Source organism: Cygnus olor, chromosome 3 (assembly GCF_009769625.2).
Source record: "Cygnus olor isolate bCygOlo1 chromosome 3, bCygOlo1.pri.v2, whole genome shotgun sequence".
Lineage (NCBI taxonomy): Eukaryota > Metazoa > Chordata > Aves > Anseriformes > Anatidae > Cygnus > Cygnus olor.
Window position 1 is genome coordinate 113,949,350 of NC_049171.1, and position 27,777 is coordinate 113,977,126.

General features: G+C 37.8%; 1 protein-coding gene across 4 annotated transcripts in view; it reads right to left on the reverse strand.

The window, feature by feature from the left end:
* SPTLC3 (serine palmitoyltransferase long chain base subunit 3) overlaps positions 1–27,777 on the reverse strand; it is a 167,227-nt gene that overhangs the window by 32,287 nt on the left and 107,163 nt on the right. For 3 of the 4 annotated variants that reach the window (XM_040553012.1, XM_040553011.1, XM_040553010.1), the window contains 5 exons: positions 21,303–21,494; positions 19,629–19,783; positions 18,765–18,913; positions 8,186–8,310; positions 5,927–6,020 (listed from right to left, as the gene is read on the reverse strand). In XM_040553012.1, the coding sequence (XP_040408946.1) occupies positions 5,927–6,020; positions 8,186–8,310; positions 18,765–18,913; positions 19,629–19,783; positions 21,303–21,494 (715 nt within the window). The remainder of the gene's footprint in view (positions 1–5,926; positions 6,021–8,185; positions 8,311–18,764; positions 18,914–19,628; positions 19,784–21,302; positions 21,495–27,777) is intronic. The other variant, XM_040553013.1, reaches the window with a different exon arrangement.

Below are 27,777 nucleotides of genomic sequence, written 5' to 3' on the forward strand. Positions count from 1 at the left end.
ATTTTCTTTTCCCCCGTGGCCTGATTTCTGTGAGTAGTCATGACATTCTCACAGGTTGCTCAAGCAATTGCAAATCTAACCCTGAAAATGTGACTGCAATTTAGCTGCTTGATGCTATAAGGCAAAAATGCAGTAGAACTAGAAAGAACAAACAAATCCTAAGTCTCGTACAGCATGTCCTCATACAAGCTAATATGAACAGAATTCACCTGGATGTAGTTAGTCAGGAACACCCTCATCTGTTCACTGAATGAACAAAGATACGCTCTCACCTGACGCTAGTATAAGGCCCAGAATTGCTGCGACAGAAAACCCTTGATAAAAATCACAAACTGATTAATGGTTAGCTGCTTGGTTTTGCTTTTCAAGTTTTATTGGAAAGGTTAAGAGATTTTGGCAAATATTTATCCAAGGAAAAGGTCAGAGGTTCTGAAAAAGTGCTTTAAAACATACAACATTAATAAAAGATTGTCTTAGAAATACAAAAACAACAGGCGGTAAGTCAATCTTTCCCAGGGCCGGACAACAAAAGCACCCACGAGTGTAACCCCACATAGCTGAAGGGACATCCACATGGGTCACTTGGGGAGGGTGGGAGAGGCTCTCCAGAGCACAGGTGTGGTAGGGATAACATCCTGCTGGCACACACCTAACCAAAGCCAGGCCACTACTGCCACAGAGGTGGGGAGATGTCTTTGTCTCCTGCCCTCCTCCCACTGCACACTGGCTATTGGGCCATGCTGCTTGCAGAGTTTCACTTCAAGGATGGAAATGCAGCTCTTTTCTAGCTTCCTAAACAAATCACTGCCCAGGAAACAAGGCCTGATACAAACCTTCTTAGTCAATCTGTCTGGAAATGCAACCTATAACTCCTATCTGTTAACCCAATCAATTCCATCTTAAACCTAGTCAGATTTAAAGCTCGTGCTACTGGGTTAAAAAAGATGTTCTAAAAGTATTATTTCTACAGAAGAATGTTGGGAATAAATAGAAAGGAAAAGAAAATGGATAAAAGAGTGTTTATTTTTAAGCAACAAACATCCTAGTGATGTGGCAGGTGACCCCAAGATTGCCTCTGTACCTCAGCTCATTCCACTGGCAGCACAACCTAAGTGATATTCAGTGAGACTGGAAAAAGGCTGGCTGATGTAGAGCAGAAATTTTAGAAAGGCCTTCTTACTGCCCAAATGCCATGGAGATGGTGGAGGGGAGGTTTCAGTCTTTGCTATGACTACCTTCAGGAACCAGGAAAGCTGTGAGTCACCAACTGGCCTCACATGGCTGCGGGACTCTTCCTGAGTGTTGTGCTACCGTGCTGTCCCCACCTACAGGGAAAGATCCTGGTGCAAATCAGGCCCAACTGCATGGACATGTAACCCAAGGATCTCAGTTGTGATCCAACTGAATAAATAATAGTAATTAAAAAAGAACTGCTACCACCACTCCTCAGAGCAGGGGCTCCAGGGAGCAGAGTTTTGCTGCTAACATCCACAAAACCTCACAGATCCCTGGAGCAGAAATCCCTTAAAGGCCAAATACCTTGTGGCACACTGCTGTGACCCTGGCAGGGCAAAGACTAGAAATACTGCTAGTGAGAGCCCATAGGAAGCGGATGTTCAGTACTTCTGTTATAGGACTGGGGTATTCTCCTAAATTTCTCTCTCCTGGATGACCTGTAGGCATGTGCCTGTGCAGTTCTCTCAACCCAAGCCTGTAAATTCCTGTCTGTTTACAAGGAAGGGATTGTTCACCTGCAGTCAGGATGCAGGGCACATTCTTATGTCCAAATAAAAATAGATTTACAGATTCACATCTCGTTTTTGCTCTATTATTCACCTTAAGGTTTGAAAGCCTTCTCACCTACATAATAGCCTTTGAAAGATGAATGTGCAGCAATAATAGATTTAAAATAGCAGTTTTTGCTCTATTTTCTGTGAAATATTTTTTGTAATAAAACATGATTTCATCTAATTTCTTTGAAAATAATTTTACTATTATAAGGGGAAAAAAAGGAGGGGAGAGATTTACAGTGTTAGGCTTGTTAGAAAGGGAGGCTACCAGCACACACCTGTTCATGTTTTTGCACAATATTCAGGAAGCAGCTGGTTCAGAAAATATACCTTTGCTTTGCTAAATTGTTACATAATTATTCCTCCTCGTTTTGATAACCATTTATAATAACTGCAACAAACATTCACACCTCACCTTTCTCCCAGTGTCTCTTCTATACATACGCAACTAAGGAAGTCAGAGCCAAAGTAAATATGTTCGAGACAGCCTTATCAAAGGTATTACATAGCATTTCAAAAGAGGCTGATATAAGCAACAAGGAGCGTGGAAAGAGCCTGCTTACTCAAGCTGCATTCTAATAGCAGAAAGGTAACTTCAAAATCTGCTGCCTGATTTAAACTTTTTTTTTGTTTGCTTACTCTCTTGCACAGAAAACGTGTCTCAGGCACCAGCGGTGGTACTGCCTGGCATCCCGTCTGTTGTCTGTAGCGCAGGGCAATACTGGGTCAAGTGGCATGCGAGTGGGACTCGGCACAGCTCCAAAGCAGATGAACCAACTCATGCCAGCGGACAACTTGGCTCCGTACTTACAAGCCAGAAAGAAAAGCACATTAAGCCCTAATCCTCTTTGGGATAGGATTCAGATTTACTCTTTTCTTCTGCGCCTTGCTGGAAAATTGTTCCAACCACTCAACAAAGGGCCCTAGCCAAGCCTTTGACACAGTAACATCCTGCAGTTAATGCCAGGAGCCAAGCTCTTTAAAGGATCATTGATTTCTTTATATGAAAAGGCACACATCAAACCCCTCTCCATGGAAAGGAGGAGGTGGAGGGTATTGACCTTTTCTATGAGAATGCAGAGGAGGATTTTAAAAAGACAAAACGCATGACTACCTGATGCTGAAAATAATGCTTATCAAAGTTCTTCAGGTGATAACTCAAGGTACAAAGTTTTCTATTCATCCACAGGGCCAATTCAGCATAAGGAACCTTATTTTCTCATCAAGCAGTATGACACAGATAATGGCTTAATTCCTGTTTGTAAGCATGACAATGACAGTACTAACATAGTTGGACATTTTGGGCATGTGTTTGCACACCAGTATATATCCTGTATATCCATGAGTGAGAATAATCATCTGGGAGCACAAGCAACGCAACTCTGATTTAACAAAACAAACAAGTACCTATTCAACCGAAAATAAAAGAACCCTCCCAACATAAGATGGTAGTTTAGGCTATGTATCCCCTTACATTCATTTGCTCTACTGACTTTTATTATACTACTCTGACACATCCATAGAGAACAATACTGTCTGCTTCATTTTGTGTGAAACTGCACACCCTACACAAAAGCAGTCTTGCCAGATTATCATTTCCACTGCTCTCTTCCCCCAACACACATCCTATTTTCCCCAAAGCAAAAGGCTCATAACTGTATTTCTGCATATAATTTTAAAAGCTACAAAACAATGTTTTTTCTTTGCTGATGATAGCAGGTGACAATTGTACCTGAAATGGATAGTATGACTTGACTTGTTCTTACAGATGTGGTCAAGGATATCTGAAGGATGTTCTGCTTCTCTTCCACGAAGTGCCAGGGGGATCCCACACACCAAGGTCCATCTGGCCCAGTATTTGTTCTCTGATAGTGGTAACCAGAGATCTATTTAGCCTGGGCGCTTTGTATGGTCATTTCCCCTCATTCTCCTCCATTAATCTCAACTGACATTTTAGGGATGTTAAAAGACACATCCCTGATGATTTTTTTTTTTTTGATATCCATGTATGGATCTCTGGTTGTGATTTTTTCTAATCCCTTTTGAAGCTCCTGTCCATTTCCACAATCTTCTGTAGCAGTAACTTTTGTAAGTTTACTAGCTACTATTTAAAGAAGTACATTTTAAATCCTTTTAAAATTACCTTCAATCACTCCAATATCTTGGTTTTGGAGAAGGATGATTTCTTGATGCATAACTCATGGGTATGATTAAATAAATAAATAAATGAAAGTAATAAACTTTCTAACCATGGAAACATGGAGAGGTTCACAGTGGGCTGACAGAAAAAGCCTGAACGTGTGAAGCTTCTTCACACAAAGTGCTCTCTAAGTGCCACTTAGGATAAGAATCCAGGGCTACAAAACTGTGATGAAAAAAGATGTCACTCAAATTTCAAAGAGTATTTGCAAAATTCTTCACAGTTTCATTTTGAAAAATAAGTTAAGCTGTTAACTCAGAAATAGCATACAAGACTGACTTTGGCAGATCAGATCTCTAATCTAGAAAACAATGAGCCTTTCCAAAGCAACATTGACTGGGCTTCCACTGATGTTTGCTGAGACCCTCAAAGGGACTGTCTAAATTTTCCAGTGCTGGTTTGATGCTTTTTGGACCAGTAACTATTATTTCTAGGGTCACACATTATTCACAAAAGAACATCAGCTTTCATTTAGCATTAGCTCAAGTAAAGGCTGGTTGGTAACAGCTTCTTGGGAGAGGAAAGAAATATTGAGGGATGGATAAAGACTGAATTCCTTAAAGTGAGAATGACAGCCCAAAGTGATGTCTTCACTGCTTGCCTAGCAGCTGAGCAAAATACATTCCTTAAACTGGAATGTTCTTTGAAATGCTGTGGGAAGCAGCACAAGCCAGCTGTGCTGCATGCGGCACTAGATGGGTGGAGAAGCTGAGAATATTTGGATTTGGGTAGTGATAGATCATCCCACAAAGTGTAATGCAAACCTAAGTTTGAATGGGATAAGGTACCAAACAAACTAAGGAAGAGTTGAGAGAAGACCGGTAGAGCAACCATGCCTAGCATATCTAAATTTGTGGAAATGGAACAAGTTGGGGCTTGCTATAGGCTAATACATGAATAATTACTTTTGTAAAAATATTCTGATACACATGATCGCTAATTCTTATATGATCTTCAGGAATTGCTTCTTGCCCAAATTATGAATAGATATTAATTGTAACAACACCTTGTACTATAATTACAGTGTGCTTTTCATTCCAACTGATCCTTAGGCCTTTTACAGTATATGTATAATTCATTTTTGCTCACCTCAGGGCTGAACACAACACAATAAAGAGAAGCGACCATATTAGTTATTAATAAAGGTGATCAGACCTCTTTTCTCATTCCTCACCACTCCTCTAGCTTCTTAACCTCTGTTGCAATCACTGCCTAGTGGCAGCAGTAGGGATGTAAAGGGGAATTGCAATGGGGATTAAGGGAAAAGAACAAGCTCTTGTCATCAAAGCCAGTCACAATGTCTCTGACTGTGACCACAGCAGCATTAACTAAATAAAAGTTAAAAAGCATGAGTATTTTAGAAGATAATTATGCGATTGCAAAGTTAATGTGTTGCGTTAGCGTGATTTCTATACTAAAATTATACTTCAAAGAATATTTGGATGATGCTCTTAATGTAACCATCTACATCTTTGGTATAATCCCCCCCCGCGGAAATTCAGGGTAGCTGTTTCAAAGGAATGTTACATTAATGTAACTCTGGTTGCACTGAACCTGCTAGAAACAGAGGCAGGAAACGCAGAGTACGTTTCTGTGAGTTTGTTCATACTATTTTGCTGTAGTGACAATAACAATAAAACCTTTATGGCAACACACAGTCACTCAGCATGTCAAAAAGACAAAAAGGAGGTTAAGACTCCAGATTTCAAAAATTAAGATCCAACCTGATGTCCCAGATCATGCACAATGGCAATTATTATCTTACACTGTTATTTTCTCCCCCATTGAAAATCATTTAATCTTGAACAGTTAATTCTTGTGCCTGGATAAAAGCATTATCTGGGAACAGAAAGCAGAGCATGCATTGAAAGAAAGCACTCTTGCCTTTGAGGTGTGAACATCTCTGTCTCTAAACATTTCCAACTTCAATACTCACTATTATGCTTGAAGATTCTAATAGTAGCACCTGAAAGCCTCGCACCAAGAACGAGGGAAGTGTGGTTCAACTCATCACTTAAAATGAGGCAGCCCTGTGGAGAAGGAGTACAATCAGCATCTGCATGAACTGGGAGGCTGTTGACAAGTGTGTGTGTTTCAGCATACATTTATGTCTATAATATAGCACTGCACCAATTAAACTGTAAATATTAGATGTGAATTGGAATTTCTGCCACTTTTATGAGTGAGCAAAGACCCACTGCAAAGGCAGGCAGAAAAAAAAAGTTGGATTCTCAGGAATTCCCAGGAGGTGCAAAGGGGCCAAATATTTCCTGTAACTAGAAAGTGGTGAATAACCCTAACAGAGATCCACTGCTTTATAGGAAAATCAAGTGATGTTGGTTCCTCTATCATCTGTCTAAAGTCTATGATGTGTTTCAAGAAAAATACAGCCAACCACAACAAGTCACTGCATGACACTAATGTAAGGAGGAGTGATACTGAGGCTGGACTGACATCAACACTTTGAGCTACAGAAATAAGATCAGGTTGGATTGCTGCTGCATAAATTCCACTTCCATTAAGACACAAGTGGAGCCTAGGCACCAGGCAGAATCTCTCCCTCTAGTAAATGAATATACAGTTCACCTGTAGTATATTTTTCATTAATTAACTCAGATGAAAACTTGTTTTCTTTTTGGAATATAAGAAATGCAGGATAAGTAACTTTGTATGTTATATCAACAAGAGTCAGCATTCATAGCTGAAATTCAAGCTGGAACCCTAATTTAGTTCTCCTTTCTATTGTACATCTTGTATTGTTTTGTTTCATTACCCAGTCAAAAGACAATACAACATTAGGCAAATACTTGTTTTGGAAACACAGATTATGCCTTGGATGAGAGATGTGTACACAGATCTGCCTAAATACTAGTATACAGCATCAGCAGTAAGAGTTAGGTATGTGCATCTTGACAAGAAAATAATAGCTGCTAGGCTAATTTAAGAATAAATCTCCCAAACACATGGCAATTACATAATACTTGCAACACATAACACTTCATAATGATATATAATATTAATATATACTAAATATAGTTATATTCTACATAATACATATAGCAATATCTTTATGCCACTTGTATCTAAATATCCCACCTCCAAAAAAGTCCTGAGTCTCCACATGAGGCCAGCTAAGTGAGGGAAAATCATTTCAGAGCTAAGTGATGGAAAGTTATTTTATGCTGTTATGTATGTCTACAATATCATAAATTTACCTCTATTAGTCCTTATCTGTTTCCTATGAAATTACTGGACAACTCTTCCAGCAACATTGCAGACTGAAGTTCAAGTCCTGGGCAGCTGAAACATCCCCCCAGGCCAATCTTTGTATATATGTATTTTAGAAGTCTATTGTGAAAGCTGGATTCTTCTTCAATAATGAGTGAAAAAGTGACTTCATCTCTTGCCTGGTGCTTTAGAAGAAATCTTGATCATACACCACACAGTGAGTTCATTCCATCTCCACCAAGAGGGAAATACTGTTTCACATTTGCCTGACCTGAAGAGGTGATACCAACTTTCCCAGCTAATGGCACAGTATATCAGCTTGTTATGTCAGGAGTTGTGAGGGATGGGATGATGAATTTTCATGCCTTTGTGTGAGGTACTCCAAATTAAAGATGAGATTCCTTCAACATCAAATAAGAACCCAACTTTTGTCACGTTGCCTCAACTTTGGACTTGCATTCACAGCCAGCTTTCTTTGCAGGGGATGGCCAGAGATCCATTAATCAGGAATGCTGAACACTGTTCTGTGTCTTTTCTGAAAGGTTTGTAAAAAATTATCCTAATCACCATCTTTCACCATAGGCATCTGGACAATTATTCCTGCTCAATTTCTGTGCAAGTAAGTAAAAAAAAAAGTCCCAAATAGTTCATCCAACAACACCTGAGACATGGGAGGCAACGTGCTTGCTTTTTAGGAAGAGGTAACTTGGTTAAGAGAATCTGGATAACCATAAAGTGGATCCCTAACCAGACGCTAGATGTGTGTGATAGGAACACGCAGAGCTAGAAAATATGACAAAGGAGCATATTTCAAGCCACAAGGTCATCAGTATTATGACCCAGGGGTTCCTAATATCATGCTTTTTTTCCCCTCAGTCAAGGCTTTCCGCTTAACGCTTGCCCAGAATACTGCTGTTAAAACAATTAATAAACAACAGTTCCATGTGTTCCTTCAGGAAGTACTCACCTTCCCAACAAGGGCTGGAATATTCATTGAATTTGTTGCAAATCCCATGCCAAACACCATAGCATCATCTACACCAAGGAACTTGGCCACGAGTTTCTCTAGTTCTACATGCTTGTCTAAGGTACCTGCAGAAATATACAAAGAACCTTAAATCTCATTAGACTGAAAGTTTTTAATTCTAAGGACTTAAAACATACAAAAGAACAGTCGAGAAGACTGTCATTAACCTATATTTTTTTTTAGTTCTAATTAAGTTTTTCCATTTATATCTGGTGCATGTGGAATAAAACAAGAAAAAGCAAGGATGCAAACAAGCTATTACTAACGCTAAAAATATTGTTGCTGTTAAGGTAGGAAAGCAGTTGCTTTGGGGGAAAAAAAAAGGTTCCATTTCCCATAGCAACAACTTTTGATGTAGTTTATCCTGAAGAGTCATTTTCTGCTTCCTCTCCCTACTCCTCTCTTAGTGAGGAAAAAGCCCTCCTCCTTTTTACAGGAAGCGTAGGACAAACAACTTGAACATGCTTGAGTGCTTTTTGGATGAGAAAGCAGAAAATTACTACAATTAAATTCTTCCATTTTTTCTCATGTGCCTGTACGTATGTATACAAAATTTTTAATGATGATGTTATATGGATAGACAAATGAAAGTTTTCTCCATCTTTTTGTACTCTGGAAGGTAGAAGCCATGCCACTCTTCATAAGTGATATCCGTTCTTCTTTCTTCCCTCTCATCAGTCAAACCAATGCCAAGGCAACAACTGGAGAGCCTTCTTTATTGCGTGTTACTTATCTAATATTACTGCCTGGAGGCTCCAAATCAAAAATGTGCTCCAACTGGCCAACAAAAGCAGTATCTTTCCCCACCAACTCACAAAGGAGGACAACAAAATACAAAGGGGAACAAACAGGGGAGCAGTGTTAAAGAGATTAAGATAACAACTAACTTTGAACAGTAATGAATCATCTCAGCTTGCCAACTCTCTAGTCTTTGGCTGGCTGTGCATTGCAGGTAGCAAGGCAAGAGGAATTCTTACAGGGTGATACACGGGAAAAAAAAAGAGTGGCCTGTGGATTCTGACAGCATTTCTCCTATGAATAAACAGGAAACAGAAGAAAATATTGAGGAAGTGAACATCTCACCTCACTTGAGATGCACAAATCAATGTCACAATAATATAGGTAAAATGAATTACAATTAATGAGAATAAGAAATCTGTGTTTACTGTGATGGCCAAAGGGCAGAAAAATGGAGGAAAGCAGAAGCTTGTCTGAGTGCCTTGACAAGAATGTCAAGTCAGGAAGATGATCTTACCTTTATCATGGAGGGAAGCTCACTAAAAACAACGAAAACAAAATGGCAGCAGCAGTACTAACTCAGCCATTGCAGCAAAGTAGTGGTTTTGTTAATTTTTTCCTCATTAAATATCTAGAACCTCCAGTAAATGTGAGCTGACTGTGCATGAAGCTCCTCAAGGATGGCTACTTTTTGTATTTGTAGATCCCAGGATGTGCATGGATATGTGCCAGCCCTGCAAACAGCCAGTGCTTAGTAGCTGAGCTCCACAAAACAGAAAAGACAGTTTCAGAACTGAGCTGTCTGCTGGACAGGTCACAACCACGTGTGTGGGAGGCTCTATGCCTTGACTTGTAAGCCCAGTAGGTCTCAGGGTATATTTCTAGTTAGCTCTGTGTTTTATTTTTTCCCTCCAACTGCACTAGTGCTCCTTGCAGATACTATTTTGTCACTGGATGGCTATGGACAGACGAAGAGAAGATGAGGTTTGAAAATAAAGTTTTGGAGCCAACCACACTGTGTTGACAGACTGAATCAAAAGTAGGTTTGTGAAAGCATGAGAAACAAGCAGTGCACGCTTTGCAAGGCAGTCATTTTAAAGCATGAGAAAATTGTCCCTGACTCTACCAGGGGTAAATCTGAAACTACTGGGGTGGAGTTAAATTGCTTTTTGGGGTTGCAACATGTTTTCTGTTTTTACAAATAAGGAGTGCCTGACTCACTACAAATTATTCTGGTCAAACATCTATTAGATGAACCAGAAAGGAACAGCACACTTTTGACCCATTTTTAATGATTGCTTGATGCGGAAGAATCAGACATTCTGAAAGTGACCTATTCCTACTTATTATCTACTAACCTTAACACATTGAACATAGATGATACCATATATCACTATTGTCTACAAATCCTGGACTACAAATTGGAATCAATAGAGGTTGGTTTAGCAACACCAAAACCTGAATGACAAGGATTTGCAAAATCAGCCCTAGGTTTGAATTACTTTAATCAGAATGGCAATACTGTAGGTGGTAGGTGGGTAAGGTGAGGTGCTGGAGGAGCAATATGATAAATACCCATACTGACAGGAGCAGGTTAGTGATAGCCATATACATTGGGAAGAACAGATCTGAAAAAGCATACCAGAGTACATTTTCCCAGTTTTAGAGTAAAAGGGGTATTTATTTAATGAGTTATGCAATTATTTAATCACATCAGAAGATTTCTCCATCACAGGTCACTCCTTGGGCATCATGTAAACTGCAACAATTATATCACAACCATTTCCACTGGGGGAAAAATGAGAGAATAGATGTGCTTTATTGGAACAGGACTTGTCCACTAGCACTCCCAGCTGGTCACAGAAACAACCCCAAAAAGCACAAGCAGCACTACCAGACTGATGCAAATTTGATTTGAAGGAACTTCCCACAGGCACAAGCTGCTATGTCTCAAGCTACATAAGAAAGACAGTAATTACAGTGGTCTTCATTGAACACAACCTTATCAGTACCAACTCAGGTATCAGAACCCTGAAAATGTCTTCTATTGTGCTGGATTCAGACCAGCATCATGACCTAGTGAATGCAAATTAGTATACTAGGTATATTGTTATTAATACACGGGTACACTGTGTAAATGGATACCTTCTATACTTGTCCTATACATAAATACAGACATTAGAAATTTTTCCCCATACTCTACTTGCTCTGATTTTTTATTTTTACATTTACTACAGCTTGGTTTGACCTGAGAAATGGGATATAACTAAATATACATCATCCTACTGTGAAAGATTTAGGGTAAAAAAGAAAAAGAGAAACCTACCTGCACCTTTAAGAGACAAATTAGTTTCTTTTGAAAATTATTCCTCCCTCGTGAACAATTGTATGCAATAGAGGACAGCAGGTGTTTTGTTTCAAGATTATATAGATGTTATGGAAAGTAAAATCAAAGATCTTATCAAAAGTGGGGACTTTCACAATATTAGCTGCCTCCGCAGATTCCCACCCTTTTCAAAGTAAATCCCCTACTTTTCAAATGCTGGTGACCTAGTTCCCTCCCTTAACTTGCCACCGCATTTTGGGGACAGGGAACACAAACCATACTCTGCTGGGGAAGGCTTTCATAGTCTTACCCACGCTCTTGGACTGAAAGTCACTGTCAGTCTACTGGATACAAAAAGCTTGAAAATTCACTTCCCCCAGTCCACATATTTTATTATTGAGCTTTGACACTTCCTTCAGCTTGAATATGGTGGGTAATACCACTGTTCACTCTGCCCAATAAAGTCTTTCAGGTTCTTACACACCAATGACATGTACTGGTTACACTGCGAACATTGGCAGCAGTATCTTTTAATACAATTTTTCATTTTGATTTCTGAAACCCAGGGAATAAAGGAAAATGTCTGTTTGCTTCAAGATAAACAAAAGCTAGATGAGTAAACTGATAAAAACAGGAAGCCACTGAAAGAAAAAGAACAGATTCCCATAAAAGTCAATTCCACATATGAACAGCAACTGGGAATCCTGATATGACTTGTCAATGAGAATAAGAACCATTACTCTATGAAAACGATGGTTTGTCAGAGGTACCTTTAGCTGCATGGGGAACAAAACAAGACACCTAAACATCCCTGCCACACTGGAAACTTCGGGTCACAAACTCATTCTGGTAAGGTATTTGTCAGAGATAAAAAAAAAAAATACTGAAACACATACACATTTTTACAAAGGAAGATTAAATAAGTTATTACTGGAAGATGAAGAAAGAAGATGTAGTACATGTATTACTTTTTCACATAACTCTACAAAACTGGATGATCCAGATGGCATCACTGTCACACAGAGCCCACTAGAGGAGCAAAGCCTAAACTTGTTGGATGATATACAGTGATGAGAGGCAGAGGAGCACGTAGCAGTGTTATGCAAATGCCTCATTTACGACTGCGTGTGTATGAAAGAGCCCCTAAAGAAGTGGGGTTTGAGGAAGCATTTGAAATAAAGGAAAGTGTTCACATATTCTTAATTTTGCTCTCAGCTCACGGGGCTTCCATACCAAAAAGATACCACAGGTGTCACAGATCCAATAATTTACCTGTGTTACTTACTGATTCTCAGAAAAGAGGAGATTGATTTTAACAAAACTTCCAGTTCAGTTTGGATCTTTTCATTTTCTTGGATTTTGCCTACCTTTATAAAAACACAGCTGAAGTCCAACCTGTCTAGTGCCAGAGAATGGACAGCAGCACCTTAAGTGTATAAATATCTGTACATACATAGATAACACTATATATTGGAGATCTTTTAGGTTTAAAACAGACCACACAACCCTTATTTACTCCTGATGCCTTCAGTTCCACCTGCTGGAAATCAGACTGTTTGGAGCTTAATCATGCTTTACAAAGCATTCTTGTGCAGTGGTGAAATACCAGAAGCAAACCTGGCCCTTCGATTGTAAGTTGCATTAGTTATTTATGGGAGGCTAGGCAAAAAAAAGGAAAATGATGGTAGCAGATGACAAAGAAGGAAAATTCCTTGTGAACTGTTTCCTAATCTATACTCTGTCCTACCAGAAAGCTGAGATTATGAAATATACATACACACTAATTCTCATTTAATATGACTGCATTTTTTCCTTAAGTTTCTACCTGGAAACTCTGAACTATAGGAACTTTAGTTCCTTATCATTTCCTCCTAACTGAAAAATGAACCATTTATTTCTCTGTGTGTTCAATACTGAGTTTAAAACAGGCCCTTGCTTTTATTAAAGCTATGAAATGGTATAAAAGAAAAAACAACTATTTATACCTTCTTGAATTTGCTACTAGAAATTCCTATTAGGCCTTAAGACCTAATGGAAGGATGTGAAGGGGATGAAGCTACCTTTGTAATTTCAATGTTGGCACAGGCTTTCTGATCTGCTTTTTAGAAATTGGATAATCAAATATCAAAAATCATCAAACAAACAAAAAGCCATACAACCACGTGCAAGGTAGGCATTTAAAGGTAAGCTCCTAACCATGCCCTCCAGAATGAATCATCCTGCAAATGTTCTGTGCAGGCTCCGTCTTGTCTTTTGGTCCAAGACTTAATCACAGGAGAAGGATTTCAAAAAGGCAGTAATCCTGCTTGGCTGCTTAAATAGCACTAATGATACATTTGCTCCTGTTACTCATGTATATCATCTCCATAAGGAATCATGGTGAGTTAGATAAATAGACCACTAGAACTACTAGCCGCTCACGTGACAGCCCTGTCACAGCCCTGGCAATAAGCCTGGGAGTGGTTAAGGCACAATAATCTGCTTTATTAAGAAAAAAAAGTTTTAAATTACCCATTTTATTCTCATCTGCAATCAGCAAGCAAGAAACAGCTTTAAATAACCATTTTGCAGACATTTGCATAATTTCCCCTTAATTTGAAGTTACATTCCATCGAAAAGTCTGACCATAAACATAAGAATGACAGGATGTGCTCAGACAAAAGGCTTGTGAGCCTGTCTCCAGCAGTGGCCAACTCCCACTCTAGCCATTAAAATGCATTGATTTGCAAGGAAGGAAAAGACTTTACATTCAAGCTGTCATTCTTTTCACCATATAGAGGGAATACATGCTATTTCTAACTTATTTGGATACCTATTTGTTAGTGTTTTTATTATGCTAAAAATAACACTTCTGAGAAGATTAAAACAAATAAAACAGTTTTTTGTTAGTTTGCTTGAAATTATTTCCATGAAATTAAATGTTCTGAGTACTCCAATTACTTGAGTAGGTGGTTTTTAGTTACTTAAATCCTTCAGCATTCAAAAATTATTGCCTCAGATCCAATTTTTATTCCTGTAACAGTGGAAAACAGAACTTCCTACTTTTTCCTGTCCAAATTGATTCCCTAGTCAAATGCTAAAAATGCTAGTCAAATGAAAAATGGACTTTTTCTGCACCTGTAAGAGACTGCTGCTGGCAAAAAGCTATTTTAATTTAAATTATGCCCATGGTCAGTTTTGTCAGGTATGGTGGGTGCAGGTCTCTCTTGTATCCTCCCTTGACACCTCAGACAGTTAATGCAGCATCTTTTCCTCTGGCTTCAGTAAGTTTAACCTTGCCATTCCCAGATGCCCTCAGAACGCTCTTACCATTGTACACAAATGCTTTTATCATTTCTCCCAGCTTGTCCCTCTGACTAAGAAGGTCCTCATTCTACATCTCTACCTCCTCTGAACATTCCTAAAGAATTCCACTTATACTTAAATTTTCACCCTCAAAATCCTTCAGGGACTAATTCCATCACATATGCCATGCAGAACAAAAAAGTCTTTCACCTCTAAGCAGACCACGATGCTAGAATCTTTTGCCATCTGTAGATAGCCACTTTCACACATTCACTCAAGCTACTGCTCTAAGAAGACACGCTCCAAGTATATGTGCCCCACTTTCTTGTTGGTTTCTCAAGTCTCTTCCCTTAATCTCTTTTTAACCTTTGTGTCCTCAGAAAGGCTGAAGAGAGACGGGTTACTAACCTTATGAACACAGCTTCCTTGGTTCCTTATACCCTACCCTTATCATAACATCTAACTTTTTAGAAATCTGAATATGTGCACATTCCCGATTCAAGTCAAATTTGTATCATGATTTGCTAGTCCACAGGTCCAGTGTTAATGATTGTACAACAATAGTCATACGCACATTAGCAATAATACTAAACTAATTACAAAAAATAGTGCTAAGCAACTAGTATTAGATGCACTGTGCCACATGAAAGGTCCCCTTAGCCCATTACTTTTCATCTGACAGTCATCTTGTATCAATGTCTAGTGAAGAACGAAAGCAGGAAAAGCATATACATACACACATATATACATAAAAATAGCATCCCAGCTTCTAACTAATCTCAGCAAAAGGATATCCTTAATCAGATAAGAGTTCTGGTATTTTTTGTAGCTATCAATGGTGCTGCTCTGTACATAGCCTGTGTCTCCTGGAATTCAACAAAGTGTTAAGTTTTGGCATCTAAAGCCTTATTTGCAATGAGTTTCTCAGGTCTGCAAGACTCCTGGTTGAAGAGCTGCCTCCTGTATTTAGATGGAAATCTCCTACCAACTTCATACAAAGTCCTGTAAGTCTTGTAGTGGAAGAGAATCAACAGCCAAGTCTGTCCACTATTCCATGTCACACATCAGTTTGAAGACTTCTGTAATTCATCCCCAAGCTCTTTCCAAGCCTAATGCCTGGCATTTCTGACAGCTGAAGACAGTTAGCTCAGTAGTTCTTTACCCAGAAGCTGTTTGAGACCTTTGATGATACTTTTTGCCCTTTTCTGACACGTTCCAGTTCTGCTGAATGTTTTTGACCAAAATTGCGCAAAGTACTTAAGATGACAGCAAACTATGCTTTTATATAGTAGCATATGGAGATTCTATGGTTAACTTTGTGTTCACTTCCTAATTATTTCTAGCATTTGGTTTGTTTTCTGACCATCAAACAAGCAGCTAATGCTTTCACAGAACTACTACTTATAAGCCTAAGATCTTGTTCCTAAGGGACGATAGTTTGCTTGGGCTAAAAAAAAGAAAAAAATATTTTTCTTTCAGATTGCAAGTCCCACAAAAGCCTCAGGAATGTGTCTTAAATTACACTGTTATGCTAAGAAAGTGATTTATTATTATTATAATTAAAAAAGAACACAGGATTAAAAATGGTGAAAAAAGCCTAGAATCTTCTTATGGAGAGCAAATCTAGAAGGTCAGATGCTGTTTTTATCAGGTTCCTATGCTTTTGTACTTAACCAGGAATGTCTGTTCAATTGACATATGGATTATTATTTTAGAGAAAACATGAGCAGGGCTTCACAGTTCTCACTGAAGTTAATTTCTGAACTATGTTTAGACACAGTCTGAAGTTACTTTTCCGAGACAGTAACTGTTTTACATTCACTACATTTCCTTAATAAAATAGTGTTTTGTAAATATAAAAATGATATGTTAAAACTTTCATATTAACTTATTCTGAGAGCAAACTGCCTGCAACAACGTTCTGATGTGACAACATTCCACAATCTGCACAGTTAGGAAAGGGGGAGTTTAGATCACAGAGGACAGTTTTATCATCATGTATTCTTTCAAACATCACTCAATCATTGTGTTTCTTTTTTTTTTTTTTTTTTAATTTTTTATTTTCCCCTCTCTCTGAAATCTTCTCAAAGTAGCGGAATGATCCTTCTTATAAAAAGAAAGCTATCACCGCTTTGAAAGAGATCTTGGTAAAGCCCTGAGCATGCCAGACCCTTAAATGCACATAAGCAGAACAGCACATTTAAAGCCAATTAGCTTGAAATTACTAATATGTTTAAGTGCTTCTTTGAATTAGGATAGTCAATTTACAGTCTACAGGCTCCTACAGCTGACTGTATTCATACTTCACACCACTTCAGTTATTTTTGTGTGGCCAAGTTAAAGTTTTGAAATGTTATCTGCCTAAGAACAAAATCATTCTGTTCTATTTTACTAAGATGAAGATGGCACGTAATTAAAGAAGAAACCTTTCAGAGAGCAAACCCTTCCCTTTCTTCTAAAAGAGTATGCATATATTATAAAACAAGCAAAGAAAGAAATTTAGACAGAACTTTTCAAATCTGCTTGAATATGAAGGAGAAGCAGCACACATGGGGAAAAGAAAGAGGGTATCCACACTGGTAACAAGCAGCTATTTTCCTTTTCCTTAAGTTGTTTTATAAATTTATTGGAGATAGACAGGTTCCAGCAGAGCCAGGGCCACTGAAGTAACCATTGTGCAGAACTGCTCTGCACAGCAGCTTTTGTCTCTCCACTGACCACAGAAGCACAGGACCTCTACTAGCTGCCTGGGGAAAAATGCTATGACTGCTCCTCCATGTGACTTAAGCCAGGTCTTAACACAATGCTTCTCTATTTTGATAAATCCTCTCATCGCATCTGCTCCCTAAAATTCACTGCAGGATTATTGAACAGGAATTCAGATAAAGTCCTAGAAATCTGCACACTGTGGCTGTTGAAACAGACTAGATGGAGATAAGCAGTAACATCTAAAAGACACATAGATGTGGTGCACAGGGACATAGTTTAGCAGTGGACTTGAAGCGTTAGGTGGATGGTTGGGCTTGATGATCTTAAAGGTCTTTTTCAACAGAAATGATTCTATGACTTAATATTTGAAGACATTTTTTTTTTTGTAAGAATAAGCTAAAAGTCATCGCAAGTCTTCCAAATCAAAGAATTCCAAAAGCAAAAGATAAAGAATGACAAACACCAGACATATTCTTTGAAGTACTGAAAACAACCCAAAACATTCTCAGACAAAATAGAATTCAAGGCAAAAAGACACAGAGAAATGTTCCTTGAATACCTTAGATGACTAGTAGTGGTGACAACTTTCAAGCATACATGCAATTCAGGTTAAACAATATATTGCAGTCACCACATGGGTCACCTACAAAAAGAAAGTAGGGTCAATCTCTAAACCCTCCCAGTGTGTTGTCAATGACAATTTTATTACTGAAAATCAAACCATGATGACAAGATAAGTAATGACAAGTTTTGTTTTTTTTTTTTTTTGGTCTGGAAATGAGACTTAAAATAAAAGAAAGAAATGAGAAAGTTTGTTTTTCATGAGATTTTGGAAGGAAAAAAATTTGCTTTGAGAGATACAAAATGCAAAAAAAAAAAATCAGGTTGTTGGATAAAAAAAAGTCTATAAAGGACTTCTCCATGCAGTGAAGCCTACTGTTCTCTTTTGACAGCTCCCAAGAAAGTTAAAGCCTAAAGGAAAACCTCCTCCTGAGTTTCATGGATGGAAATTGCTTTCTCTGAAATGCAGGCTGATTGCACTATTAGAAATGCATAATCATATCCACATTTAATAATGGTTCGGTAAAAGGATTTGTATAAAAATATAGGATTGAAGATAACACCACATGCAGCCTAGAAAGTGAAAACACATTTATTTCTTAAAGGACATATCAACTCAAAAAAGTGAGATGAAACCTTCCGGACTCTCTTCCTTACATGCACACTGGAAATTTTTACTTTTCTAAAAAATAGTAATATTTTTAGAGTAATATTTAAGAGTAATATTTTCTCCTTTGAAAAAAATCCTTACATGATAATTAATAAAATATCACTGTTAATAGTCAAACAAGTACTTGTTGATATGATTAAAATTCTCTAAGTTTCCAGTTCCTTCAAGATACCTGTACAAAAAATCATACAGTTACAGAAACTTTAATGGCCATCTAGCTGTTTACTCACCCATTTCTTGTCTGGTACTGCAGATTCCTGTTCCATACTTTTGTAACTCTTTGGTTACAGTTTTCAAAGCATTAGGTTCTGTTTCTGCAAAGCCGAGGTAGTTATAAGAACCCATATTGATTACATTCTTGATAGTTCTTCCTGTGAACCTATAAATCAAAGCAAATTTTAAAGAATGCTGCAACCCTCCCATGCTCACTAAACAAAAACAAAAAGAAAAAAAATCCCAAATTTTGTTCCACTGTCAGGTTCATATTTGGAATTGACAATCCTTATATCATTAACATCCTACAAGTTTTTCCAGCCTTTCCCTTTTTTGCCAGGTGAAATGGCAATTTCATGGACCAAACCAAAAAAGTCATTGTTAGTGTAGCCAACCTACAAATTGTCTATATGGTAAATTTTCATATCATTTAACTCAATAACAGTTGTGATATACTGAAATCTTCAAGTTGTAAACTGCTTAAAACTCACTGCCAGAGACTCACTATGCAAGTTAGAAGGAGCACTTATGCAATGCAAGAAATTATTATTTAAATCCTAACCAAGGGATACAACAAACTTAGTTGCAATATTCTGACTAAAGATCTATTATAAATGAAGCATAAGCTGTTTTACTTGTGCTGACATAGTCAAACAAATCTCACTTCTGATAGAGTTCAGTGCCTTCCACATTGCATTGCCAAACAATATTCAGAAGAAAGGTGACAGATTGTCAGAACTGTATTGATTTTGAAAAAAAAAGTGCTAATGGATATTTCTAGGATTTAGGTATTATGGGCTAGATGCACCTTTCTGTGCTTTGCAGATGTATCAGGATTAATTCTTAAAAAGCTGACACCTGCAGAGTGTAAACTGACTCACCTAAATGTCCAGTTGTAATCATCTGTAACACGTTCCATGAGGTCAAACTGTGGCCCTGGGACACTGCAAATTGGACGATTCCAGTTATCACGTATTCTCATATAGAGGTTTCTGGTGTAAAAGTTCTCAAAATCTTGATAAAGTGGCACAAAATCCTGGTTTGAAAACATGCACAGGGTTACGTTGCTAGGAAAATCTCTGCTAAGGAACCCAAGTCATTCCCATTACAAAGTAAAAAACGATTCATTGGTAAACAGAGGGTTACAACAACCACATGTTCCTATGTCACAACTCCAATCAGCAAATATATTTAATTACCTTGAACTACTTTTTTTTTTGTTTTAAAACAAACAAAAAAACCTTCATATGGTCCACAAGTTGGCCTAATTCTCCACTCCAATATTTGGAATGTTTGAAATGAAGTCATGATACTCTCACTTGGAGAATCCAAACGTTTCAAATTGAACATTTTGCTATGCGCAGAGCAGATTGAAAACAGAGAAATATCTCACTGTATTTCCTCAAATGTTGGCTATGTTAGGTTAAAATTAGTCCAAATGGTCTGGGCATTATTGGTCTAGACTGGACAGGCAAGCAGTTATGACAATGAGTTTGTCTGATGATTAGTTTCTATCTATGGATTTTAACTTGAAAATTAAACTAAAAGAAAGATACAGAATCAAAACAAAGTTTTATATGAAACAGAAATATAGCTGTGTTAGACATTGGATACAATGGACTGGTAACATAACATGTCATGTAGTTACATATGTAGAAGACTGGAGAATTAACTGAGCATGTAAATACATGGTGGATGGTGTCAAGATTTAACTAGTAAGTCTGAAATCAAAATAGTGCATGAATGGCCAAAATAAGTGAATTGAAAAAGATATTCCAAGAGAATGCTCATATAAGGATTGCACCATTATATTTCATTTGGGAGTGCATGCATCTTTGAGAAGTCAAATCAGAAAACATTATTTTGGGAATTTTATTTGTAAGAGGAACAGTAACACTATTTACTTTTTTCCTCGATTATGCCAGGTGCTATAGTAAGTCACAGTTCAAACAGCACAGAGGAGGTAGAGCAGCAAAAAATCTAAATGAAGTTAGAATGCAATTGAACTTGCTGAGGTGCAAATTTTACATAAGACTATGCAGACTGAAAATGTTTCTAGGTCAGGACTCGCAAGAATTCAGTCGCCATTGACTCTGTGCTGGGACAATGATTCCTTAGTGCTTTGTGACCAGCAGTTTGACAAACATAAGTGAGCAATCTGCCTATTGCTAGAAAGGACAAGGTAAGACAACCAGATAGCACAAGGAAAGATGGGGGTTGAAGAGATACAGAGAGATGATATAGTTAACAATAAGGGGTTTCTGAGTTTTCTTTTTCTGTGAATTGACCTAAGACACTGAGATTCTATTCTGACAGTATTCTGACACTCTTAGAACAAGATAAAAAAATTATGATTTTTTATATATGTATATATGTACGTATTCATACAGATGTGTTTAACGATACTGCAGTGTGCCTCATTCCTCTCATCCCTAACGCAGTGCTCTTCTCTAAGATGAAAGATGTCTTACTTGTTACTTTGTTAGGTTATTCTATATAACTTGCAAGCAGGGGAAAACTCAGCTGTGGATACATACATACTTTTTTATACCTACTTTTTGTTGTTCTCTCTCTTCAGCAATGTTACGTTTTTCTAGTCCCCAGGCTCTCATAAAATCCCGCAGGTAGCCAAATATTGTGCCCACTCCAAAACCCACGAAAGTAAGAACCGCAACATACATTGGTGCCTGTTCAAAGTGCTCAATAAATGTTTTTTTGTAGAGAGTTCCATTTGATACACCATTCTTCTGAAAATATAGAACAGAAACTTGTGATTAATAACACTTCAGCTGATCAAAGTTTATACCAAAACCTTAAACCTTGAAGTAAATCTTTTCCTCTAATATACAACAAAGCAGGAGAGGCATTTAGACCTCTCACCATATCAGATAATGCAATTTGTACTTGAAGGAGAGGGCTTCTAACACTGCTGGTGCTACTGATCACTGCAAATATATTCCATTTTCTCTCCTCTCCACCAATGTCTTCAATTGCAGGCGTCTTCAGTACCACTCCCTTGCCTATTTTGAAACACTGGAAACTTATGAAAGACTGGCAACATATTATTGTTTAATTGGACAATTATTTCAAAGGTGATTAAATGCAAACCACAATACTCTGTTCTTGCAAGACCAAACTATAAAAAGGGAAGGGCGGCATTGAAAACTCACCTACACTGGGCCTGACGCTGCTTCTGGAAGGCTTGTGTAACCCGCTACAGCAGCTAACCCATAAACAGGAAATCCTGCCTAAAATAGGGCACCTTCACCATACTGTTCTTCAGATCTGAGGAAGTACCCAAAACAGCAATGATCCCAGCCTCCCACTTCTGTTCCAACTTAAAAAATGCCTTTAATTATACTTCCAATTGCCTCTTCCACACTTCTAAGGGTATTACAAAACAACAAAAAAGAAACAAAAGGCAACACACACGGACAAATGCGCACCCTTTGCTGGAATTCATCATGCTATTGTGACTGACTCCTAGAAATTTACAACCATGTGTGGACAAAATTAGTTTGTCTCTAAAATATTCTAAAACTTCGGCAGTTCTCAAGTGAAAGAAGCTCAAGTTTTCAACTGCAATCTTTAAAGACCAACCTATATTCAGAATGTTTATCAGATTGTTCTTTGAAATAGAAGTAACCCCTTATTTCCACAAAATATGACAGCATTTTCCTGTTAATTTCTAGTAATGTCCAACTTGCGAATTCAAAAAATAATAAAAATGTAATCCTTCTGTTAAAAAAGGACAATTTTTGAGCATATTCTAAAGCAAAGTCTACAACCATATGAAGAAATAGTATTAATCCATTACTGCCTGTGGGATGGATGAGCCAAAATAGAAGATTATTTATGCAATGCAGCAAGCTGAAATACAGTAATTATATTAAGAAGAACCACAAATTCACTGCACTTGCTAGACCTAGCATACTGCATTAAGCTGCCTTTATCTTCAGAAGATTTTGATTTCAATTGTAGCTTGCTGTCCAATCTTGGATTTACAGTGTTTTCCCAAAAAATGCAAGATACAGGATAGAATGTAAAGATTTTGTAGAAACCCAAAAAAGGAAAAAAATTCCAGGGTGATGGTGAACAGAAATTCATACAGACTTTGGAAAGACTTACTACCCTCTGAGGCAGAAGAAACGCAGAGCTGTTTCTCCCCGTGTGAGTGTAGACCTTTGAAGCAATTCTGCACAGGCACCTCTACCTAAAGCTAATTATTATTTTAGGCCAACCCATTTACCATGAAAAACATTCTATGAGAGTGAGTTAAACACCTGGTCAAGTCATATTTCAGGTAAGCCACAAGAGTTGTGTGTACACTACGACACAAAAATTCCATCAAGGACTAAGCTAAGCCCCATTACCTTATGTTTGCCACCGGCTAAGAGCATACTTAAGGTCATCTATGGCAATTCCATTGACGTTGTAGTTTGGCAAGCTGTGGTGATGTGATAATGAACCTTAGTCCAGAGGAGAGAATTAGCATGATGTTTAGCAATTTTATTAATATACACTTTACAGTTATATATTTTATTTGTAAAGGAGCAGAGAAGCTTTGGCTTATATCAGAGTCCTGCATTGCAAAACTCTCTTCTGCAACAAAATGCTCTGCGTTCAGCTGCTCCTGGTTTATACAGTCAGTATGGTATATATATTTAAAGATGTAACCACCATCACCTTCTATTCTTAATACAAACAGCTAGTAGTAAATGGCACATAAACAGGAATAAAGCACTGAACACGACGTCAAATGGTGACCCAAATTTTCTGAAACATGACAGTCTATGAACGATGAAAAACCAACAGTCTTCAAATAGCGCAAGGTCAGTACAAGGCTGGGAAAACAAATTCAGAAAAAGTGACATCTCACCTAAAAACTAAAGTGGGGAAAACAGAGGGCATTTCATCCATCCCTGGAGTCCCAGAAAATGAAATGAAATGAAAAAGGAGAGTGCAAGCATTGGAATAACCTAAGTAAGTGGATTTGCTGCTTCTGGAGAGTAGATTATTGGGGTGCTTTTGTGCAGCACTTCAAATCCAGGCACTGGGGTAAAGGTAGGACTGACTGATCATGACGTTCAACAATTTAAGTCAACCTAAATGGTCAGTGGATGAATACTGAATTGGCATTTTGCATCACGTTACTCTTACATTTTTATATGTTATCATAAAGAAAGAGGTAGAATCAGAGACAGTGAATTTTAAGCACCTGGACCGCAAAGGCCGATGTAGTTGGGTTGTTGCTGGCACCACAGTCCAATACAACATCTCTTACAAATGCCTGCAGCGATTCAGAGATCACTAGTTACACACTGGGTGTTCTGCTGAATTGTACACTTGCAACTATACTACTATCCATAAGAACATCTGTAGAAAACAGGAGCTTTCTAGTGCCCTGCCTGTACCAGTCCTAGCAGATAAGGCAAAGATTCTAGAAGCAAAAATAGGGAATGATGCTTTGTTGAATATATTCTCCTAACTTCCAACAATTTGTGGCTTGGATATTTCATGAACCTAAGACTCTGTCATCACATTTAATTAATTGCATCATCAGGGATAACTATGAATTTGTTCACTTTTGAACCCACAAATAGTGTGGATATGAACTGTGAATTTCAATAATCAATTTCATCTTTAAAAAAATATATTTCTTTATTATATAACTGATAAATTTCACTTGATAATTTACTTTCTGACCACTGCCCTCTATTCAATTTTTCTGTTTGAGAAATTATGCTGTCATTCTCTTTACTCAAATGACTTCTGCTTCTCCACTTGTCCTTTTCAAACTGAAGAATCCTAATCTATTTAAGACTAGATTAGTCTTTCTTCTTGCATAGGAAAAAATGAATAATCTATATTATAACGCTCAACTTTCTCTTCACTCTGCTTAGTTCAATAATACCTTTTTGTAATGCAGGGTAAGGGAATTAAAATTACACACAATACTGGAGGGCACAGTGTCAATTTACACATTGGGAAATGATGCTTTGGCTTGTTTTCTGTTGCTTTTGTCAGGATCTCTGACATTCTATCTGCCTTCTTCCAACAGTTCAGTTCCAGAAATATCCCTAGTGATTACAGTATATCCCTCCTTAGCTGCAATAAACACCTCTTTTAGAGCACACTGCTATTTTTGCATTTTAGGATCATTTTCCTCTTCCAATTCATGTATTGTTTTTTATTTACTGACATGTAATTTTTTCTACCATTTTATCCAATGTTACTATGAGAACTTTCTGCAATTGTTGTTATCCATAATTAATCTTCCACTACCCTGAAAAATTCTGTACTGCCAACACCTATATTATCACCTATTTCTCCTCACCCCTTTTTTCCCAGACTGTTGGTAAAAATTGTGAAAGCACAGCTCCAGTCCCTGGAGGACTTCATTCTCTGCAACTCCTTGGTCACCTTTTCAAAATTTGTATCTTATTTACAACCCTTCATTTCCGCGGTGAAAATGCCAATTTAAGCAGCAGCCCAGAGTTATTCAGCAGCTTTATTTTTGTATTCCTTTACAAATTTTGAGTGAATATACTTTGTGATATGCTAATCCAAGTTTTCTTGGCTTGTTTAAAAAATTCTGCCAGTATTCCAAATCAAAATAGTCACTCACTAGTCTGCAACAGAGAAAGGGTACTTTCTAGGCACAAATGCAAGGAATCCACCAATGCAAGTTATAAAGACACTCAAGACAGAGAGCCTATAGATGAAATTCAAAATGAACAGATATTTTACCACTGAGATTGACAAATCTAGGATTTCATCAGCTTCACAGAAACCAACAGCACAATCAGGATTATAATATGCAACTTCCTTGTGCTGAGTCTATTTAGTTTACTAGAACACATTGCCTTTTGCTCTCTTGCAACTGAAGGTCATACTGGCAGCTCCAGCTCGTAACTCTGTGTGCAGCACAGTTATACAGAATCCATGTCAACAGATTTGGCAGCAGCTTTAAACCACAGTTGCAAAGTGGTTTCCAGTAAGATACTCACAGCAAGAGAATTCCTGGGAAAGATTTTAATGCCAATGAAGTCAACAGGAGCGATGCCAATACAGTCAATAAAAACAGCTTTAAATGCAATACACCTCATATCCCCATATTCTGCAGTTAGCAAAATGATTTTGAAACAATTTCTATCTTTTCTATCATGAAGAATATCCTCTTAACCCCCTCAGGTTTAAAATGGAGAAATTAACACTAACAACAAATCTAACAGTGCTTTTAGAATCACGTAAACTAATCTGAAAGTCTAAGCACGCTTCTGGCAACACTTTTAAAAGGAGGGTTTACAAAACATGAGATTTCCATTAGGAAAGAAAAATAAAATATATCTATGCAGTAGTGTGAATAGTACTTAAATATTTGTTTATACTACCCAGAAAGTGAGGAAGGACATTTTCATTTCATTTAGGTCCTGCAGCCTCTGGGAGAGTGCTAGTCAACATGAGCCAGAATCATGTCAAAGTGGAGAGCTAGGACTGAACAACATGGGCATAGTGTGACACTACTGAATCTGTGTGCTGGCCGTGAATAGTTTACTGGCAAAGAGGTAAACACTTACACCAGCATAAGTTAGGAATAAACCCATGTGACTGGAGCTGTGAGGACTCAAGTGCTCATGTTTTCACACAAGTCTGTTCTGTAGAGGCAACATATGCTATAAAGAAATCCAGAAATTGTAATCTGCTTTTTGAAACCCCTTTCAAAAAATTAAAAAAAAAAAGTGTGCCCTGCTATGGTCACTTCCAATACAGCAGTAGTAGGTACAGATAGCTATATCCTTGAAGCAAAACTACTAGGAGAATAAAAAAAAGTCTGTATTTTAATATAAATTCTCCACAACAAATAAAAACTGATCCAGAAACAGATGAAACTTTATTTTACTCTCACTCGGTTTAAGAAGAAAGTTTAATCTGTTTCTGGATCAGACGTTATCACATTGTTGCATAAAACCTATATAAAAAAAGGCAATGCAAGCTGAGTGATCCATATAAAACTTCTGTGACAGACATGAATATGAAAGGTGTAGATGTTGAAAACCATGAGCCAAATGATAGCCACATTTGCTCAGTACCTGCCAGATTTCAGGAACCCACTGAAATCCTGAGCAAATTGTGACAGTGCACTGCTACAGCCAAGAACTGATGGGAGCACAAACTGATAATCACTGATGCACCATCTGGTTGCTTGCAGATGGTTTAGTTCTAAACAGACATTTCCTTCCAAACACTGGAAAAAAAAAATCTGGGGAAAGACTCTAAATGCAGGTGATTTTAGGTGTCCTAGGATGTGTGAGACAACCACATGGTGATGGCAGGCAAGACACAGGACCTATAGGGGCTTGTACCCTCCTGGAGCAGAAGCTGAAGATGGGATAATACAGTGACACATTTCAGCCACGAGAAGGGTATGGTCAGCCTGAATCCCACCCAGAGCTTGCCACTGGATAGTTAGAGTTTGAAGTGGCTGGTGTGCAACTCTGTACCCTAAAGAACATTGTCACGAGAAGGCTGGGTCTCAAAGAATAAAACTGTTCTATACGAGCCTACTACAACTACTGCTTTCTCCCAGAAACACCATACCTCAGCATCCATTAGAGACTGTGGGATACTTAATGATTGCATGCAGTCCTCAGGAAAAGAAAAAGGAAAACAGATTATGAAAACCAGAAGTTTCCTATAATGAATATAATATTGTCAGACTGAGATCATTTCCCAAATCTCTTCAGTTATTGGCAATGATATCCTTTACTGTAAACATGTTGTTTCTTCTCTGTTACAATACATTTCATGATTTACGGGTTCAGGTCTCTAAAAAAAATAAAAAAAAAATCAAAAAATGGCTACACAATGAGTTCACAGCTTACTGAGCTATACAGACAAGCCTTAAATTAAAAATAATTGTGAAACTGATGTCTAGAAGGTGCTAAAATGAAGGCCACAGCATTTTAAAATGTGATCAAACCACAAGAAAGTGTAATTTTCACACAAACTGTAAATAGAAACCAACCA